Source organism: Vollenhovia emeryi, unplaced genomic scaffold (genome assembly GCF_000949405.1).
Source record: "Vollenhovia emeryi isolate VEMERY1.0 unplaced genomic scaffold, V.emery_V1.0 DF939207.1, whole genome shotgun sequence".
In the NCBI taxonomy this organism is placed as follows: domain Eukaryota; kingdom Metazoa; phylum Arthropoda; class Insecta; order Hymenoptera; family Formicidae; genus Vollenhovia; species Vollenhovia emeryi.
Window position 1 is genome coordinate 810,703 of NW_011967159.1, and position 20,994 is coordinate 831,696.

The 20,994-nt window shown below is 45.2% G+C and overlaps 1 protein-coding gene across 1 annotated transcript in view; it reads left to right on the forward strand.

The window, feature by feature from the left end:
* Positions 1 to 20,969, forward strand: part of LOC105561455 (trichohyalin) — a 92,825-nt gene extending 71,856 nt beyond the window's left edge. The window contains exons 5-13 of the mRNA XM_012011450.1: positions 3,935 to 4,006; positions 4,114 to 4,317; positions 4,550 to 4,741; positions 6,245 to 6,485; positions 7,852 to 8,037; positions 8,541 to 8,643; positions 9,809 to 10,064; positions 11,114 to 11,289; positions 13,172 to 20,969. Coding sequence (XP_011866840.1) covers positions 3,935 to 4,006; positions 4,114 to 4,317; positions 4,550 to 4,741; positions 6,245 to 6,485; positions 7,852 to 8,037; positions 8,541 to 8,643; positions 9,809 to 10,064; positions 11,114 to 11,289; positions 13,172 to 15,542 — 3,801 coding nt within the window. The 3' untranslated portion in view covers positions 15,543 to 20,969. The remainder of the gene's footprint in view (positions 1 to 3,934; positions 4,007 to 4,113; positions 4,318 to 4,549; positions 4,742 to 6,244; positions 6,486 to 7,851; positions 8,038 to 8,540; positions 8,644 to 9,808; positions 10,065 to 11,113; positions 11,290 to 13,171) is intronic.
* Positions 20,970 to 20,994: the final 25 nt, after the last annotated feature.

Sequence of the window (20,994 nt, forward strand, 5' to 3'; positions counted from 1 at the left end):
ATAACTTCAGACGAAATAAATAACTGGTCGCATTTAATCTGCTCACTTAATTGCAGATGTGTAATTGTTTAAAAATGAAATGTTATTTAGAAATGACATTGCCATTTTTTGTCTAGCCATTTTCTTGAGAACCTGAGAAAACATCCCTTCACGTCTTTGTCTCTCTCTCTTTCTCTCTTCATCGTCGATTGCATGACATCCTATAGAACGGCTGTACGGTACACGGAAGTCCGCAGGAGCCTCTTTGATCCTGCGGCTCGCCTCCGCTTGGCTCGAGGGCGACATTACATCCCGCAGGCGTTTCGTTTGAACATGAAATCTCATTGCGACCATAACGACATGTGGTTATTACGACTTTACAACTCTCTCTTTCTCTCCCACTTTTCCGTGCGCTCATACTGCCGTATTTTACAATTTCGTTCCAGCCGACTTCTCTGAGAAAATGTCTCTCCAGCGACCTAATCCAATCTAATCCGCAAGTAAGTTAAGAACATACTCTCTCTCAGCCGCGGTAATTAAGTAACGTTAAGTTCGGCGCAGCTTTTTCCGCCAAAACATAATGGAATTCTGTTACTTGTTTTTTGTGCACACGATATATTTATACAGAAGACCGCGACTACCACGTGGAATGTTAAAAGCAAAGGGACGTTACGGAAACTTTTAATTTTTTACATTAAAGAAGTTGGTCGCGGTATAAACATAAGAACGTAAAATTTTATCAAAATAAAGTTCCCTTGGAAAATTCAACGAAGAATGAATTCCCTTTTATACACAGATTATTTTTATAATTCTTTTCGTCAAAAGGTTTTCGTTCTTCTGAACGTTAGAAATCTATGAATGTTAGCAGCAAATCGATCGAAATATGGTAAATGACGAAGAATAGCTGATTTACGTTTGGGGATACTCCGCGAGTGCAAGGGTCAACGCTCTCCGGTTCTGGGGGAATTCCCGAAGAAACAAACAACCGCGTACGCGTGCTGCGTCACGATTCGCCGATGAAAAACGCACTCCAGACGAAGATTATCTCGAGCGCGACCGGAAGAAGCGGACGGAGGAAGTGCCGCTCCGGGGAGAGAGAAAGGCGAGTGCCAAGTCCAGCGGGGCGCAGGGTGGCTGCGCCGAGCGAAACTCACGTAGCTTGCATTACTTTGCAGCTTTTTGGCGGACGTGTATCTCCGCAATAACTTCGATCGATAACTTTTAACGCGAGATTCGCTAAGGAAGATATTCGCAGCATTTCTAACAATTCCTCTTCCTCCTCTCCGATAATTACGATCGTCTGGATTTGAAAATTTCATTTACGTCACACGTATCGTCAATTAAGGGGATCCTTCAACCACCTTTTTTACCGACACAGTCAAATATACTTTTTGCGCTTGTAATTCTTTTTATTAGCTTTTATGCACAAAATAATACCAGGATAAGTTGCGGACCGCATAGCAGAACTTAAAACACTCACTTCAGAAGTCTAATAAAAAAGATATTGGTAGTTGAAATTTTCAATTCGAAGTTTTAACTAAATTTGAAATTGGCTTTATAAAATTGCAAAATTCTTCCACACGATTAAAGTACGCATAAGGACAAAACCAGGAACAGTCTTTATATAAAAAAAAAGAAGAGAAATTAAAACTATCACTTTATAAATGATTGAGGTCAGCAATTGCTAATCTCAATTATTAGGATCCTCTTAAGGAGGTGCTGGACTGATTGTGCACCTTTTGCACCCTTTGCTCCTAGAACTGTCAATTTGTAAAAACATTTGCGTAATACACAAATTATACGGCTTTTGCGTACAGATCGACAGTGCCCCACTATTTGAACCAAATCAGAGAACAGTATGGTATTAAAACTAAGTTTAGAAGTATAAAAAAATCTATTCGCTCAAATAAATTATAGATTAGGTAAGATAGACGAAGTAGCTTTAGACACGTTTCATAGATACGTATTTGACATGTGTAACGTAAAATAACCCTAGAATGTGTCAGACATCCCAATCATGGCTCCTCTGTAACAAAACAAGTATAGACTTCATCGTTTTTTGACATCTTCCGCTATTGGCCGAAATTCGGGTTTCCGATCTGTCCGGCGCCGCGACCGGAAGTCGGCGCGAAAGAGCCCGCTCGCCCACGCTTTCCCGGAAGCGCTGTAATTCTCGATGGACGTGGCGGGGCGAGGCGCGATGGAGCGAGCCGGGGAATGCGCGGTAAAAGACGCTCGTTCGCTCGTCCCCACGCGGACTCAGCATGGCGGCGCGGCGGCGGCCGCTCACAATCAGATCTAAAGAGTGCAGAATTTCCCAATAAAAATCGCCGGCGTTCCCTAAAAGCTCGCGGATTAAATTCACGGTGCGTAGAGATTCGCGTGTTTAACGAGGGGTAGGAGGGAGGGGGGGGGGGCGGAGGAATAAAAAACGCGGATAAAAAAAGACAGGCTCCCCTCCTTCCCCTCTCCCGCCCCTCCTCCTCTTTTGCCACGCACCGCCGCCATAGCAACGAGAGCGACTGCAATCCGCCTGCCTTTGAGCGACGCACAAAAAGCGAGGCGAAGGGTGCTCGAACTGCAAAACAAACAACTTGCTCGTGAAACGCGAGCCTGTGGGGAGCGGCGGGAGGGCGGGGGAGGGCTGGCCGAGAGGGTCGCGGGAGAAGGGCGCGGGGTAGCCCTCGAAGAAACGCCCGACGTCGGACGACGTCGGACGGGCGGGGGGTCCGAAAGGGTTAATACGTTGATGGATCGAAGTGGCTGGCAAACACGGAGGCATATCATTATCGCGGCTGGAAAATCGTGCTGCGCGAACGTGTCCCGACGCTGTTTGACCGGATGGAAAATGGGAGAACGGGGGAAATAGTGATTTGATTGCGAAGGGGGGAGGGGGGTCTAAGGGATGATCGACCTCGGAGGAGAGCTCCGGCTTGATTCCCCCGGCGTGAGTCGAATTTTCGAGTCGAGATTTCGACGCCGAGCGGTCTCGCGTCTCGACGCGCGGCGATCTGGCCGGAATTAGGGTCAGATTGGCGAGAATCGAAATGTCGGGTCGGAACTGTGGCGACGAGGTTCGGCGAACGCGTCTAAGGAGATTCGATTTCCCATTTATTTATACGATTATGCCCGCTCCGCCGCGCCGGGCGAAATTGCGCCACGCTATCGCGCTCACGCGCCACGCCGCTTCTTCTAATTGCGCTCGAAGCATCGTTTGTCATTTACTTGAGTCTTTATGTCCCGCCGCGGCTCGTATTACGCCATTATTCTATTGTTGTACCGGCATATTACACTCTTTTCCCATTACGCGAAATTTCACGCATTGCTTTCACTACTCCTGCTTGCCGCGCTTTCTCTTTCCCTCTCGAGATGCTAATAAAAAGGAATAAAGAGCGCGTCGCCGTCGTTGCCGCGTTTTCCGTCGGAACGCATCCAACCAAGGACCACTCCTGCGAGTATAAATTAGGTCTGGCTCGGGAGAGACTCGTAAACCACCTAAAGCTCACGTAGAGCGAACCTGAGACGGCGAGGAAATAAAGAAACATCGCTCTCTCAGCACCAGCCGCGAGGACGCTAAGATCGCCTTAATCTCTTCCTCCCTAGGCCGCTTTTAAATGTCGGAAGGATGTTCGACCCGCCTCTAATTACGTTTATTGCCCAGCACGGTGTCCGTTAATTATTTCCCACTTAAAAAGATTACTTTATTATATCTGTATTAATTTACGTGAGCAAACCACGTCCACGTTCATTTCCCAAATGGATGTTACTGTTGGAGTGATAACGAAAGCGCGACAAATTATGAAATTATATAATAACAACATATTAATCTCTACAACATTTATTGTATGAAAGTTATTGTGATATAAAGAAAATATTATTACAATTAATTAGTGTCGCTAGGTGAAACAGGCATCGTGTATGCGCAATAACATTCTTGTCGACCCTTACGTTGCAGTTAAAGGCGTTCTACGTGGATCTGCTGGTGCCTCTGGAGACCAACCTGGAGAAGGACACGAAAGTTGTCCAGGTAAGTAAACCACCGAAAATCATGGTTCCCGGAAGGAACATTAGTAGTCCCCGAACCCCCGACTTCCGGCGACGTTGAATAATGCAACGCCGGTAACGGACTTTCAGAGCGAACAGAAGAAGTTTCTTCAGCAACACAAGACCAGATCCGAGACCTACAGCAAGGCGGCCGCGACTATGAAGAAGCAGCGGAAGAAGTCCAGGGCGGCCAATAAGAGCGGCCTCGCCATGGACAAGGAGCTCAAGAACATGCAGATCCTCGAGGAGGAGAAGACCAAGCTCGACTCCTTCTGCGAGCAGAGTCTGAAGAATGTAAGTGATCAAATCTGTCGCGCTATCAATCACCGTTGAGTTATCAAGCTCCCCCCACCCCCGCATTTTGAAAAACGCGAACGCGGTATATAATGCGAGAATCTTTTTTCGCGGTAGATGAATAAGAGTTAAGTACGCTGGGGGTGATGCGGGGATGATGGATTACGCGATGAGATTCATTAACGGAGCGAGTTTATTAACACCCGGGACCCTTTGTGCGTTCTTTTCACAGGCCATGACTCAGGAGAGACGGCGATACGGTTTCGTACTGGAACGACAATGCTCCTTGGCGAAGCACTATGCGAGTTTCCACGAGGTTGCATTGGCCGCGCTTCATCCCTCGGTTGATAAATGGCGCGAGGTTGCCGCCACCAGGGAATACTTGCCCCAGTCGGTGGAGGACATGTTCGCTTCCAGACTCAGGGTAAATTCGCGCGGCCGATCGCGCAAGTCTCTCAGACTCCGTGTTCTCCGCGATTCGCGCGATTCCGAGAGCGCGATGACTCATTCTAGCAACTTTTGGCGTTTAATCGCGTTGCCCAACATACCTTTTGCAGAGATTATTAACATTCTTACCGCTTCTTGCATGGATTCCGCATAGAACTTTATATAAATCGGGATGCTGCGGTGATTCTGCACCTTTTACACTTTTTGCGTCTAGAACGGTCGCTTCGTGAAAACATTTGTGTAATATACAAGCCACATAATTTGTATGTTACACAAATGTTTTCATGAACTGACAGTTTCAGGGGCAAAAGGTGCAAAAAATGTAGAATCGCTTCGACAACACTCGACTCGTGGAGGATGAAAGTTAGCAGGTATCAAATATGTAAAGCTAAAATTTTCAAAATTTTCCTACCTGTTAAACTACTCCTGCATGTAAAAGCCATCCCTAAAACGTGAAAAAGTTGTAATCTAATTTGCTGTTATTTTACTCCGATATAAATTCAGGAAAAAAATACTCTGAAACAGGAGATGTGTCGTAAAAAACTTATGGACCATTACTACCTTTACAAACAGCCCCTACATTAGAGGAAACACCCCTGTAGTTCAGAAACATTACAAGTCGAAATCCGGTGGTCATCAATTCTCGATTTCAACCCCTGTGATTCTTATTGTTAGAAGGCGGAGGGTTTAATTGTAGTTTATTACTTTTTTCATACGCGAATTACTGTTTATTAATTGTTACTTTGCAAGAAATATGCTTAAATGCAGTTGTTAACTTGTGTGGTTTTTTTCCCACTTTAAGTGACGTTTTTCGGCGTATTATCGCTGTTAGGGGTAGATTTTCTCGCGGGGTTTTTGCATATAATTTTGACTTCATTTCAAAACTTGTACATGAAGATAAACAAAAGAATCCTGCCTGAAATACGTGCTTATTCTTTATCTTTTCGTGACTTTGGACATTTTTTGACAGGGTGTGTAGCTGAAGGGCTGCCCTCAGCAATTTTTGCGTATTTAAATGCTTACCTTGCTCTTTAAAATGAGACCTTGACGAAGTCAATTTGTTGCTTTTTATGGAAGATATGATTTTTTTAAGTAGATGGGACGTACGTGTCCCACGGAAAACACTTCTCTTCTAAGAAATATTCAATACTTTTGAAGACGTTGAGATAAATTTTTTTAATTAATGTTCCAGAAACTTTAAATTGTAAGAACAATAATATGCAATAATCGATTGTTTCAAAAAGGACAATCATGGAGGTAAAAGTAAAGAAACTTCTTGACCTTCTGTTCTTCGGCAAGAGACTCTCTATGTACTTGTATGTCGTAGCTGCAGCGTTGCTCTAGGGTTTTAACAGATCGTAACGTACTATACATATGAGTATATGTACATATCATATATACATAATGAAAAATATCGTCAAGGCATATTGCCGAGGCGTGTCACGGAATTGCAGTTGTATGGGAATCTACGTTTTCGCAGCAAACGTCGTTCTGGCCAGAAGACGAGGAGAACGGCGGCTCCGAGCTGACGACGATGAGCTCACATTTGCGAAAGACACGGAGCATGGACAGCTCCTGCCTGGAGCTACGGCTGGGCCCGCTACCCGGAAACCCACCGTCGTCCGGCAGCCATCTCGGCCCGGCGTTCCATCTCCCGCCTGCTCTTGCCAGAGCAAGGTCGGAGGCCAACCTGCACGCCTCGACGTTATCCCTTGGCCCCGGTACGTCGGTTCTGCCGCTTCCTTTCTTTTTTCTGCGACAATGATATCGATTTTTCGCGCCGGGCTACGCGCGCCCTTCCCGAAAACTCGCCGCTCCCCGGATCAACCATCCTTGCACTTGGGGGATAAAATTAACCGAACTCTCGACTAAACTAATTTGCAACTGCGCCGAACTAAGCTGAATTGGACTAAACTAAACGGCATATAGCCGGCCAAATAATTCAGTAATTGCACGTGGAACAATTAAACTGTCATATATTGCATATTATTATAATGCAGATATCCTTTCGGATAGTTGGTTTAATGAACGTAATTAGCGGAATGACGTTATTAAACGTAAGGCCTGGATTTTAAATGACGTTAAATAACTTCCCTCCGCTCCAATTAAAATGCGTATGAGCGTAAAATACACGACTCATTCGAATCGGAATGATTTATCTTCGGATCGCCCGTCCATTGTACCGTGCATCGCGTGCTACCGTGCAACAACAGCGGCAACGGGCTGTCAACTGGTCAGGGACAATCGAGAAAAATCGGCGAAATGGAGCCATTCGCGCTGACGTTTCCACTCGCTTTTCGCGAGACCTGTCGCGCCGGTCGTATAAATTTCAGCCGCGATCAGATTCGGACGACTCGCGTCGAAACCCGAGGCTCTCCGGCGCGTCCCGGAATCGGGTCCCGCGCGCAATAAAAACGGAATATGCTTTCGTTTGTGCAACGCGACCCGAGACTGCATTTCATCGCCGCGGTGTCGCGTGTCACGCCGATCCATCACGCTCGTCATTACACGCGCCGCTTTTACGGCGAGCCCCTCTGCTCCCTCCCGAGACCGAAAGAGCGAAGTGAAAGAAAAAAAAAACAGATAATTATAAATACGATTATAAATACACGCGGCGGGTATAAATATTCTCGTTGCGCGTTTATCGCGACGTTGCATTTAAACCGTTAATTAATCTTACCGCGCCCGCCGGGACGATTCAACGTCGGAAATCAACGTCGCTGCCTCGCATTTGGTACCGGCGTACACTCGCGCGAATTGGAATTAATTTACCACGACGTACGAATGGCCGTACATTAATAATACACCGCTGATATTTCTGGACAATTCTCGCGAGTTCCATCCCCTCCTCCTCCTCCTCTGTCCCTCCATGTCCCTCCATGTCCCTGCGGGGGCGATGCCCATTCTCCTTTCGACATTCACCTCGGCCGTCCCTATCGTACGCTGACCTAATTGCCCTGGTTCACCCCAAAACTACCCCCGCATTATCCCAGGCTCATCCTCATCTCCCCCCCTCTCCCATCCGCGCCGCACTTTGCCTCCACGCCGTTCACGAGCTCGGTCAGTTACAGCGCTTCTGGTTTCCAGAGGTTCCAGAGACCCCACCCCGACCTCGATCCATGGCGCCCCCGACGTCCCGCAGCAGCGCGGGTGGCACCGGAGTCGGCGCCGGGGGTTGGGGGGACGCCCCCCTTGCCAGAGCTCTCTTCGCCTATCTCAGCTCGGGGGAGAATCAGCTGAGCTTTCTGGAGGGTGATCTCATCGCGCTGATGGGTAAGTCTGATCTCGTGACGTTGTAGATACACACAGTGTCCTAGAACTGTGGCACTCGTGGCTATCGAGCAATGAGCAGAGGTCGGCGGCCGCGCCAGGAGAGATGAAGATACGTTGCTTCATCTTACTTTTTTTTAATATCTTTTCGTGCGGAATACGCCACTTGATTGGGACTCGTGTTGGTATTACTCGTAACATCGACGATACCAAAATGAGATGATCCGTTTTCGATTGATATTTAGTTTTCTAATTGTTAATATTTAGCGTAGAATAATTAATTAATAGCATTGTAATTAACTGTAATTTCGAGCTCATGCCGACGGTGTTTTGCACGCACCGGAGATATTTAGCGGCAACGAGATAAATTTGTTATTTGCTCTTTTCTCCCGGTTAAATTTTTTTCATGTTTACAATTGAAAAGAGCCACCATTGCGAAAATGTTAATGAGACCGGAGCGCAAGCGAGTTTCGGGGATTTGCATATTTCCACCCCTTTTTTGCCAGGAGACCGCCAGAAGGGATGGCAATTCGGCGAAAATCTGCGCACTCAAAGCACGGGGTGGTTTCCCTTGGCGTACACCGAAATCATAATCGACGATACTTTGGGGTAAGTAAACCTTCCGGTCCTCGGGTAGAGTAATGCCGAAATTTCGCACTTATGGTCGCTCGTTATTAACCTTTCAAACTCCAAACATTCCGCGCGTTGAAATCCCGCGTGCATTCGGGGTAGTAAATCGGTAAACATTCTCGCAGATAGTCCCAAATTACACCAACAGATTCAAACTTGCTTGCACGGCACCTCATCCCGTCGTTAAATATTATCTTCGGAAAATCTACTAAAATTGTAATTCAATTTTTTAAATCGTTCGGGACGGTAAAACATCAGATAAGTTTAAAGCATTGCGTTTGCCCGGGTTCACAAGTCGATGAAGAATCTAGTGAGATCATATATGGACAATATTCTATAGGTGACCACAATCTAAGTTATATTTTAATTATAATAATATCATATTGAAGTCGAATCAACATCTCCGTTTATCGATTCGACTTGAATATGATATCTACTATACATGGTGACTCTGAAGGACCGCCCACGAATTACATAGCGTTGTTTCTGATTAAAAACTGAGTCGAAGAGTCCTGAAGCATTTTTCTCTATAATGCTTAATAAAGGAATTATTGTTAAGTAAACTCGAACGAATTCGCGCTGATCTTTAGCCGGGCGTCAATGAGCCGCGTGCTTAGTAGTTTGCGACGTACACTACTAGGCGCGTGGTTCATTGACGTGCTCCCGGCTAAAGATCGGCGTTAATTCGTTCGACTTAACTCAACAAGTTGTTTCTATTAAGCATTACAGAGAAAAATGGTTCAGGACTTTTCGACTCAGTTTTTAATAAGAAACAACGCTATGTAATTAGTGGGCGGCCTTTCAGAGTCACCCTGTGTATCGACTAAATCATCAATAATTAGTCGACGCTGAAACGATATCTTCTGTATATCAAATTGACATGTATTCATCTATAGATGTTAAATATACGTCGACAAGATATCGACAAAATATTACGCGGATCTCTATCGATCTTCTTGCAAAGATCAATGAAGGATCCAGTCGTCATCAAATCAAACGGCCCTAAAACTCACAACCGATATTTGATCATCGACTTGTGAACCTGAGTGGTACTGTCAATTTAAACTTGTCGACCGATTTTTGATAATCCCTCGGATTAGTATCCCGGATTTTCACGTGCATTGCGCTATTTAATTATGCGAAGATCGCCGAGTCACGGAGCGAGCAACGGTAGGACTCCGGAGCCGCAAGCCATACCTCCGTGTAAGCCGCCACCCTCACGACCGCCGGTCACCCCGGCCAGTATCGACGAACCATCCAGTGGAACCATCGGCGCCGGTAGCAGCTCCGCTAACAACAGCACTAATGCCAACAACAATAACAACAGCAGCAGCAACGCCGGCACGCCGACCAACTCCGGCAGCGTCTTGGCGACTCCAACCGCGCGTCAATCGAAATCAGTAAGACAGTAAACCAGCGAGTAAACGCGTAGGAGTTTACCCAGTCCAACGAAAACGCTATATAGTTTTGTAGTAATTAGCAGAATTATTATAAAACTATTAAGGGGTGGGGGAGGACAAAAGGTTTTGAAGGCTGGAGATCTTATAATAATTCTAACAGCTTACGTATATGAAAATTTACGCGGGAAGGGACTCCACACCTTAAAAAAAATTAATCTGACCACATCTATTTCCCAGGGAAGATAATTATTCCGAGTAAATGGTTCTTTGAGAATTTTTTTTTAATGCTCCCTTACGGAAAAGACATTCAAGTTTTGAGTGTTAACATTCAAAAGTATGTTTTTTCCCGTAAACGTTAAATGGTAAAATTCTCGAAGAGCTATTTACCCAGAATAATGCTTTGCTTCTAGGAAATTAATTGGATTAGTTTTTCTAAGGTGTGGTGCAGGGAGAAGAACTCCCCTACGCGTTCGATCCTTTCTTCCGTCATTTTTCTCGACGTTGCGTTTACGATCTGATGATGCAAAATGAATTAATTAATTTTCTACTTGAAATTTTGGAAATTACCTTTCGAAACTTTATGCCCCCCCCCCCCTACCGTCCTTAAAACTTTCACAAAACTTTATTTTCACAATAATTGCGTTGATTGCTATAGAAAAGCTAGTTTCATTCATGTCGCACTTCCACACATTTAAGCCAATCGACGTATTGGCAAACGCTCGCGGTTATTTGTCGCTTATGTTACCCAGCTCGTATCTCAATCTGCCGTCGAATCGTAACGTCCGCGTCTATCGCATAAAATCTTTCCGAACGTTTCGGTGCCAGTCCCGCATGTGGAAATACATGTTGAAAAATCAATAATATTTCGGCGGTTCCTTCTGGCTGTTCCGACGTCTTCCGCCGATATTGTTTCCTCAGAGCGCCAGTCCGGGTAAACTTGGCGTAAACTTTACCGTAGAACGCTCTCACGTGTACACGTCGCAGCCCCAAGATTGATTGGGATGCGGAGTGGGTGAGACGCGGAGGGAATCGTTTCGTCTGCCTTTCAGATCCGTCCATCGGGCACGTTGCCCGTGGTGCTGGCTGGAGGGCGAAGGGTGCAGCCGCCCGTGCCCCCGGTGCCACCTCCGGCGATGACGTCCCTCCACAGCAGCAACGACAGCGGCTTCTCCAACGAGCCCCCGGTGCAGCCCGACGTCGATTACAGCGACGACGAGGCGTTGAGGTAAGACGAAAATTTACGCCCCGGGCTGCAAAGTCATCCCTGCTCTTCGCGTTACATTAGTTAGACTTCCCCGTGTACTTCATGTAAACTGCAAGCCACGTAAATTATGTATAGGGAAAATGAGCTTACGTGCGCGCGTGGGAAGAGACATAATTCTGTTGATCCTGTTTGAAAGCAACGTCGGAGCAATAATCGATTGCGATATCACCCACGCTAATAGGAGGGTTGCGCGGGCAAGGAAATCGTAAATTTAAACAGCCTGCGTGTCCGGCGAAGAAAGAGCAGCTACGCTGCCCGAGTCATTTTAACCAGCACAGTTTACGTAGGCTTGCACGGTCGGAACGATAAAATTTCGCTGAGATGAAATCTCGGTGGGACACGGACGCGAAAATGATCTCTTTGTTTTACTCTTGACAATGTGCAAATGGTAATTGGCTCGTGGCCTCCTAGCACGTCCGTGTAACACCGGGTACTGACCTCGGCATAATTGAGCCGGTCTCGACCCTTGGTTTACATCAGTTACGCGTAGACTGCCATTATTCATCCGCAGACGTCCGATACCAGGCGAATCACTTATTACTTGGTACTTTGGGCCCTTTGATACCTTCGCTCCCCGAGCATCACGCCCTGATAACTAGCCGATAAGCGCACCCCCCGCTTTGCCCTATTCAACGTGATTGAGGCTTTGTATCATTGTAGCCCCGCTGTTCCGCTATCTACTGCCTCCCTGTAATTAGTGCGATTTTCACCCCTCTTTCGCCGTCTCCACCCGCGGCACTCAATTGGATTGGTTTGCGACGCTATTGTGAGGAATAAAAATTCGACGGTGGTGGATACTGTAGCCACACGCGCGCATTACATTCACGCACGTTTCCGGCATCGGAAAAAACTGTGATTAATTTCGGATAAAGCGAAAGAGATCGAATTGTCACGATCCTTCAATACCGGTCTTGAATAGAATCTACTTTGCTTGCTTGTTGATTGCCGCGCGTATGGCTGATTGTGCGACATGACGTTATTTACAGTCCAAGTCAAAATGCGCTTGGACACTTACTCGGTTTGTGCGATTATCTCGGCTAGCGATTACCTTGATTATCTTCCTGACCGTACAAGTTTGTACATATAATATGACAGAGACCTCACCTTTCGGTATTCCTTAAGTTTAATTTAAATGTCGTAAAATATATTATCGACTCTTTTACTTCTTCTCTTTTTGCAACTTGAATAAATGAGTTTCTCACGTACGTTTGACTTGGTTATAACTGTTGTTATATGTATATTTAGTATATAATCTCAATTGGTTTCAATGTTGCATGAACGCTAACCCAGTAAACACCAGCAGTTATGTAACAACGTTGTAAGTTCTTATTCAACAATGATTGTAACTGTTACGTTGTACAATATGTGTTACATTATACGTTTATATGGTTGAGTGAGAAATTATAATGTTAATGTTATGCAACTGTTAGGCGTTAGCTGGGAAATAATTAATTTTCCTGCGTTGTATTGTACGTCACCTACGATTTCGCTACGGTTCGCTCATCTTTCAATCAAGGGGAGGAAAAATTAAAATTTACCCCGATGCAACTCAATTTACTTTAATACCTCCTACACATTTGCATCAACTGTAAACAAATTATTTAAATTTTTTACAAGCTGAACTTTTTTCCGGCCGCTCATCTATCACTCGGAAAATTAGTTATCTCTGTTTCTTCGAAAATCTCTCTCCTTCTTGTAGATACCGCATGCGCTATCGTGGTCGCTGGAAATAAACCGCCATGGTGGTGGTCCTCCGCATCTCCAACAGTCTCCCCCTTTCTGATCCCTTTCTTCCGCGCCCCCGTTTTTTTTCTCTTTTTTATTGACCGCGCCGCGCACGCAGACGGCGCCGGAAGCCGCGCAGCGGAGGAGACCGTCCTTCCCCTAAGGACGAGAAGCAGTCGAAGGACTGGGAGAATGACTCCTGGAAGACAATCCCGCGAGACGAGAAGTCCTGGCAGCTGTATCGCACAGCGATGGACCTCTGGGCGGAGTCCAAGGCCAACCAGATGGGCGAGGACTCGAAGAAGTACTTCGAGATGGAGAACGGCGATTTCGCGTTGGAGAACGGCGACATGACGAAGAAGAGGAAGAACAAGAAGGCTGCGCAAGCGCCAAATGAACGTCCCAGTCCGAATCAACGTACCAAGATGACGGACGAGCGGGGTATTCCCGCCGCAACTCGTCGCGGCGATCAGCGGCGCGTCGACAAGCGGACGCAGGCGGAAACCGAGGAAGACGATCTCGAAGACGAGGAGGACTTCAGCGCTGAGTATCGTAGTAACAACAAGTTCTACGCCGACAACCAAGAAGCTCAACAGGAGCGAAGAGGAGGAGGAGGAGGAGGAGGAGGCGCTTTCGAAGCGGATAAATACGCCAAGTCCACGAGCTCGTCGTCGGACTCGGACGACGAGAGCACGATCACCATACCGGAGCCGGGCCGCAAGGTAGAGCATATAGCGCAGAAGCTTGAGCAGACCGCGCAGAAGTATGCGCGCGAGCACAGCCCGCCGAAGTTCCTCGAGCGTCGCGAGAGATCCGCCGCGACGGAGTACAAGAGCCTCGAGAGAGAGACGCGCGAGCCGACTCTTCCGCGTGATCGTCGCGAGAGACCCGCAATGGAGTACAAAAGCCTGGAGCGTGGTCGGGACGGCGGGCAGAGGAACCTGGATCAGGCTCGTCGCGACGACAAAACGCGTTTACGTGACGACAAACACGCGCGCGACGACAGGCACTCGCTCGAGCGGAACTCCCGCGAGGACAAGCCGAACTTTGAGCGCGCGAGGGAAGACAAGCAGAGCTTCGAACGCTCGAGAGAGGAGAAGCAGAACGTGGAGCGTACGAGGGAGGATAAACAAGGCTTCGAGCGCTCGAGGGAGGACAAGCAGGTCTTCGATCTCCCGAGGGAGGACAAGCAGGGTTTCCAGCGGCCCCGCGAGAACACGCAGTCGTACGAGCGAGCCCACGCCCGCTCCAGGAACGAGCAGGAGCGCGCATACATGGAACAGCGGAAGGAAATGATGGCGTATGAACGAACGTTCGAGAAGAATCGCAACAGGACCGTCGAGCGACTGTCCAGCCGGCGATTCGAACGACCGCGGCCGCCGTCGCAGGAGGCCCCGGAACGGCCTTCGATGGGGCCCTACCGAGAGCGTAGATACTCTGATAAGGAGGAGGTGATTTACGGAGAGACCGGCAGGTACGGAATAGGCTCGCTCGAGAGGGATCGCGGTTACGAATCGAATTTCGAGACGAAGCTGGAGAGAACGAAGGTGATCGAGAGACACGGTTACCACACGGGTCTTCAGAAGCGAAACGCCGTACCGAGGATCAATGAGCGAAGTAACGGCGACACCAATAACAATACGCTGAAAGTCGAGCGGAAGTCCGTGTCGCCGCGACAAGCGATCGCTGTGGGCCATCTCTCGCAGACCGGAAGAGCCTACGATGAGTCGAAGAGCCCGAAGCTCGTGAAACGAACCAAGTCCTTTTGGAAGTTCCGCCGGGACTCGGAGGTGCTGGAGGGTATGGCGCTTTGGCAACACCGCTCGCTCGTGGATATCCCAAAGATGATCCGGAAGGAGGACAAGACGGCGGAGAACGAGGAGCGCCAGAGGAACTCCGAGGGCGGTAGTCCGAATTCGAGTCTGGGCAACAGCGAGGGCACCATCACGAACGAGCACCGGCACGAGGAGCCCAAGCCGGCTGAGAGAAGCCACATGCCCGACAAGGCGGATTACTTCGAGGACTTTCCGACACCGGCGGAACGGTCCAAGATCACGGAGAGATCAGAATACAGAAGGCAGCAACAGCAGCAGCAGCAGGAGGAGCGTACGTATTTTGTCGGAAATGTGTCGCGGAAGGCTATCATCGAGAAGGAACGAAGGCGCAGTCTCGAGGCAAAGCGCAACATGATCGTGGCCGAGCTGAAGGAGACCAACGAGAGCAAGCGGCAAGGCATGCCGCGCGATAGAAGAAACTACGACGAAGAGGACGCGACGTTGAATTTCAGCGAGACCGAGGCCTCCGACGAGGAGTCCACGTACAGTTGCATCGTCGTTAAGGACCAGAGCATACCGGAGAAGACGCTGCTACCGAGGACCAAACTGAGAAGGGAGTCCGATCGAAATAGAAATAACTGTGGACCCTGGTACGATCTCTGGGGTATGGACGCATCTGTCAACAAGAAAAAGAAGAAGCAGAAGCAGCAGTAAGCGCGACAACTGTTATGAAGAAAATACTGAAGATGATGATATGTTGTACTTCAAAACATTACGAAGAGTTGTGTCTCTTGAGAAAGGCAGACATTGAACGCAGATAATAGAATGGATGCAATGAAGGAGAAAAAGCAATCAGTCTCAGGTCGTCATACTCGTGAAAGATGACGAAGAAGACGAGGAGTAGAGAAGGCTTCCACTGCACGCAATTTTATCTTGATTTTTCTTTAGTTTAGAGTGTTTAGATGTATTGATAATATGCGAGCGAAACTGGATTCAAACCTGAATCAGCATCGAACTCGCAGTTGTTACCATCTTCGTTTCACCTCAACTCTCCCAAGTTCTTCCGGTTTATCTTGTTTGTTGTGTGAATCTCTTTGTCGTCACCTTGTCCATGAGCAAACCCTTGAATGATTGACTCAACATCCCATTGTGATGTTTGCGTCGGCTAATCCCTTTCTAGTGCTTTGTGTCGTCTTCAATGATCGGCTGTTGATGTTGTAGGAGCTTGCAGCATCGTCGAAGAAGGCGCTCGATACACTTTTGCGACGACTTCTAGGCGATTTGTCTCTTCGAAACACAGTGACTTGGATGATACATCGCCATCGTAACTCGTGTTGTTGTGTGCCACTGCTGCACGCGTTAGCTTCCTTCGGTTATCGCTGACGTAGTACAAGTTATTCGCTAGATATCATTCGCAACTCTTGCAAACTTTTGTCACTTTTTAGTTTTATCAGTCGCTTCAATTGCATTACTCTGATGTTGCACGTATTTTCCGCATATACATACGTTCAGAATTCAAGAAGGCCTTTGATTAAATATTTGTATATTACCGTTGGAGAGAACAAACTGTTAAAGACGACGGCCAGGCCAGTCTTGATCGACATTTGTCAGATATAATTTGTCAACGAATATCTGTGAATTTTTAGGGGACCTAGTCGTCGTAGATTAATCGATTTCAATTGAATTTGCTCGTTCTATAAAAGTCACCAAATAATATCACAAATTAGACGATTGGGTACTAATAGAAACTCTTCGTTGTGTACTTTTGAGGAAGAAAGCCACCCGTTCCGAAATTTCTAAGAAGCCCGTCGGAAATTCCAGCTCGTGTTCGTGATCGTCCAACAATTACGGATGTGCATCCCGAGCCTCGATTAACTGCAATTAACGCCTTTCAGGAGTAACATATTTGCGACTGTGAAGCTGCGAAAGACGAAGACTAACGACCGCTCGGCGCCAGCGCTATCATGAGACAAACTCTGTCCCTAGATCGTGCGTCTCTCGCGATCCAGTAGCGATCCCGTGACGCGGGGACGGGTGTGTCTCTCTCGTTGAACAAGTTCCTTCGTCGCGCAGCTCTTCACGCGAAACGAGAATCGACTGCCACGCGATTATCTGTGAATTCCTTTCAAGATGATAATATACAGCGCTAACCCTTTCTGTATCCACGCCGTAAACGTTGCGTTCGAGCTTTTTTTACGATTTCCCTCGAATGTAGGCTCGATGGAAATATTTTGTTGAAAATCTCCCTCAATTCGTAATATTATATCATTGTCGGTACAAATTTAATGAAAAATTATTTCAGAAATTTTTCATAAAAAAATAACACAGTTTTTAGTTACATTCGGTAAATTTCGCAATATCTAATATTTCATAATTTTTTTCCATTGCTTTTCGACGGTATACTTGAAGTTGTTTTATATTGTATAGTTCATTGAAGTTCGTAAGGAAAATTATGGTCGGTATTTATATCAGATTTTATATTCAAGATCGTCTTGAATTTATCTAAAGATGCTGCATTGGCTGTGGAATATCCGAAGATTATCTTAAGACGGTTTTGAATATAAGATCTGACTATGAATACCGGCTTATGATTCATTTTGAGATACATTTAGTAATTTTTTAATAACTTTCACTTCATTTTTCATGGACACGTGGATTTTACAGTGCTTTCAGCAAAATACTTCCATCAGGGCGATTAGGACATCGCATGCGAAGCGACATGCAAGCTTGTAGGTTTCTACGACGTTAAACGAAGCTTTGGCGCAATTCTGCAGTCCCAAGCGAAGGATTAACATCATAACTACGTCACTTTTATGTTGTTAAATAAAAGATATCGGCAATTGCGCCAATACAATTCTACGGTGTGTTAAATAAAGGGAACAGCTATCTTAACTGCGAAACGAGCTTTTCCGATGTTAACTACGTGTTAACACGGTTCTACAATGTCGAATGAAAAAGCTCACGCAGTGAAAGTGGATCACGTCCGTTGTTTGTATGCACATAGTTCCACGTAAAGTCGAACCTGAAATAGTTCTTACGAATTACGGACTCGCTCCATTCTTATCTCGAAGTCTTTTAATAGCAGAGTGTAGATCTCTTCCGATAACTCGTACAACGAGTTATAGATGAATGAAGAGAAACCGTTGAAATTTCTACATTTACTGCTCTATCGATGTATTATATTTAATATTCTATTTAATATACACTTAATATTTGATACTGAAAGGGTTAATGTCCGAGAATTTGATAGATTTGAATTTTTCGTGTGCAACACAAAATTTTGGACATGCGTCATTTTGAACACGCGTTTTTCAACGTTTTTCAATATACATCTTAAAATATACATAGATATAGATTTAGCGTATATTCAAATAAACAATAATCCAGTATAATTTAGGCACGGAATGAAAAGAAGACGTCCAGTTCGAAATGAAAGGGTGTAAGGTGGGTTTTAGGGTAACCACTTTTTGTAATTTAAAATAGTTAAGAATTCAAAGAAGACACGTGAAAGACGACAGATGTTAATATATTATGAATAATATATTATAATTATACATATTATACATATATATAAGCGATCGCTCGAATCTGATTCTGGCGGTTTGGGTTAGGCTAGACTAAAATGAAGCTGTTGTAATAAGAATCATGTATACATACTCATATACGTTATATATATTATATATATTATTGTTATTATATACACCAATTTTTTAACGTATATTTCGTTCTTTGTACCCTTCTTGCTCTCTTTTATCTGTATATTCTTTGAATTCTAAGCCCTGTACTCCGTAAGATTTACACTCTACAAACTCTGCAGCTCTACGGCTCTTTAATGCTTCAGAAATTTTTAACTTTAAAGACAAATATCTCTGTGAAGAAGCGTTATAAAAAAAAGTTTATAGGAACTCGTGGGGTTATTTTTACCTATTATAATACATGTAATGTACGTACAGTAAACCTCGATTTAACAGAGTGATTGGAGGGAAGGGGTATTCGTTAAGGTCACAAGTCAATTAAATCGAATTTTACTATTTCGTTTTTAATACAAAAAATCTTTAATGTAGTCTTTAATGTCATTTTAAGTATTGTAAGAATTACAAAACTATTTAATAAATATAGAGTCACAATTCAAAAATCATAGAAACGCTCTGGCCGGTATTCATAATCAGATCTATATATTCAAGACCGTCTTAAGGTCATCTTAAGATACTCCGTAGTCAACGAGATGTTCCATACAGCATCTTTAGATAAATTCAAGACGGTCTTGAATATAAGATTCGACTATGAATAATGGCTCTGTGTACAACTAGACCGCACGATACCTTGAAACAAACTTGAACAAAGCGAGTGTACGCTATGCTTCCATAAGTAAATGCAATATGAAATGCCCACAACGCGTATTTTTACTTCTCTGTTACACCCGACATCTAGACCTGTAAAATCGAGGTATGACTGTATAAAGTAGATTGTTCTATATAAATTCGAGATCTCTAATATACATTTCGATAAATTGATCAATGTGTAACTTTATACTTTTATTTGATCTTATAGATAAAATCGAGTACTGCAGACTAAAACTATTTTAAACTGTTCGATATTTTCCACGTCACTCTGGTATAAACTTCTATTCTATCGGCAAGACTCCGGCACGTAATCCTGGAATTAAGTCACTCCCATAGTTCTTCGTAGGAATATTTTAGAAGGAAATCCCGCGATCCGTCAGAAGATTAGTCCTCGACGACTTTTCAGCGGAGAGGTCCGCATTTGAATATCCACCATCCCTCACAGGTAAGTGTTCCCCGCTCATAACGGCGGCACATTTATTTAAATTAATCGCGGGGCGTTTAATGGTGGCGATCAACGAACGCTTTCACGAGTTCCCAGAGAAAGGCGAGGATCGGGCCGGGCGCCGCGTTTTCTCATTGCTCCCTTTCTTTCTTTCTCCCTGCGGCGCCTTTTCAGACCGCTTAAAGCGTCTGAAAGTTGTATAGGCACCATTATGCGGTAATTATCGGAAAATCGAAGGTGTCGGCCACGCGGGAATTAACGTAACGGCCGTAAAACGCGGTGTATATACATACACTTATCGGTTTTTATTTTATCTGACTTTGTTCGAACAGATTTCTTTGCGCGTGGCTTGTAAGATAGAAAATGCGTTAAGGGAAATTTGCTTGCTAAATATTCAAGTTACGTTTGCTTTGTTCTTAAGTACTGAATCTGTTTTAATACTTTTACGGTCTTCATCGCATTCCCAACTCTTGTTTTCTCGTTTATGACTGCTCACGCGAAAAGTGAGACATTGGCAAAAGTAATAGAGAAAGAATCACGCGAGTGTGTAAGCAAATATTTTAATTAATATTACTCCGCGTTGGATTTATTAATTTATTAACGGATATTACGGAACATATAAAGGATTTATTTACATTTTTCGACAATGTTCTTTTCATTAATAAAATAAAGATTATTTTAAATAGGAAATAATACGCTCTTGCTACGTTTGACGCTGCCGAATGTTAAACATCAAGCAATATGGGACAGCGCGCGTCTCCCGCGGCGTATGTTAAGCCCGTTTACGATTTCGAGTCAATATGACGCGCGCGTGTGCACATGCGAGCACGTGTGCGTGTATTTGCTTTACTTTGAACCGCCAAATTCCACGGGCGGCTTTTTGGCTTATGGAATGCACCAAAGCCGAGCATATTTGCTAAGCGGTTAATTATCATCTGCGGTTGCCCAACCTCTGAAATCCCTTCATGAGCTACCCTGCGGGACCAACGCTCTATCTAGCTGAAAGAAAGATTAGCGGGAGATAATCTGATGAATTGATGCTGCTTCATCACAATATTCTTCTCTGCGAGATCATTTATAGCAGTGATGAACAAAATTTAACTTTTTTCGGCACTAGCCTGAAGCCTATCATTTTTTTATGGATTTTTTCCATGCTGAATTCAAATCCGTCCGCATGCAGAATTCCTGTAGCGCGTCAGGATTTTAAGAAAAACTTAGTTAACCCTTTCAAGTAACCTACGTTACCATCCCAACTTGAATTTTAGCCATATAATTTCTAGTTAACGCATTTAAGTCGGGTTTTTTGCATCTTTTGGGTATCTTAGCAATAAAAGAACATTTTAAAAAGTCGAAGAGTCTTGAATATTTATTGTAAACA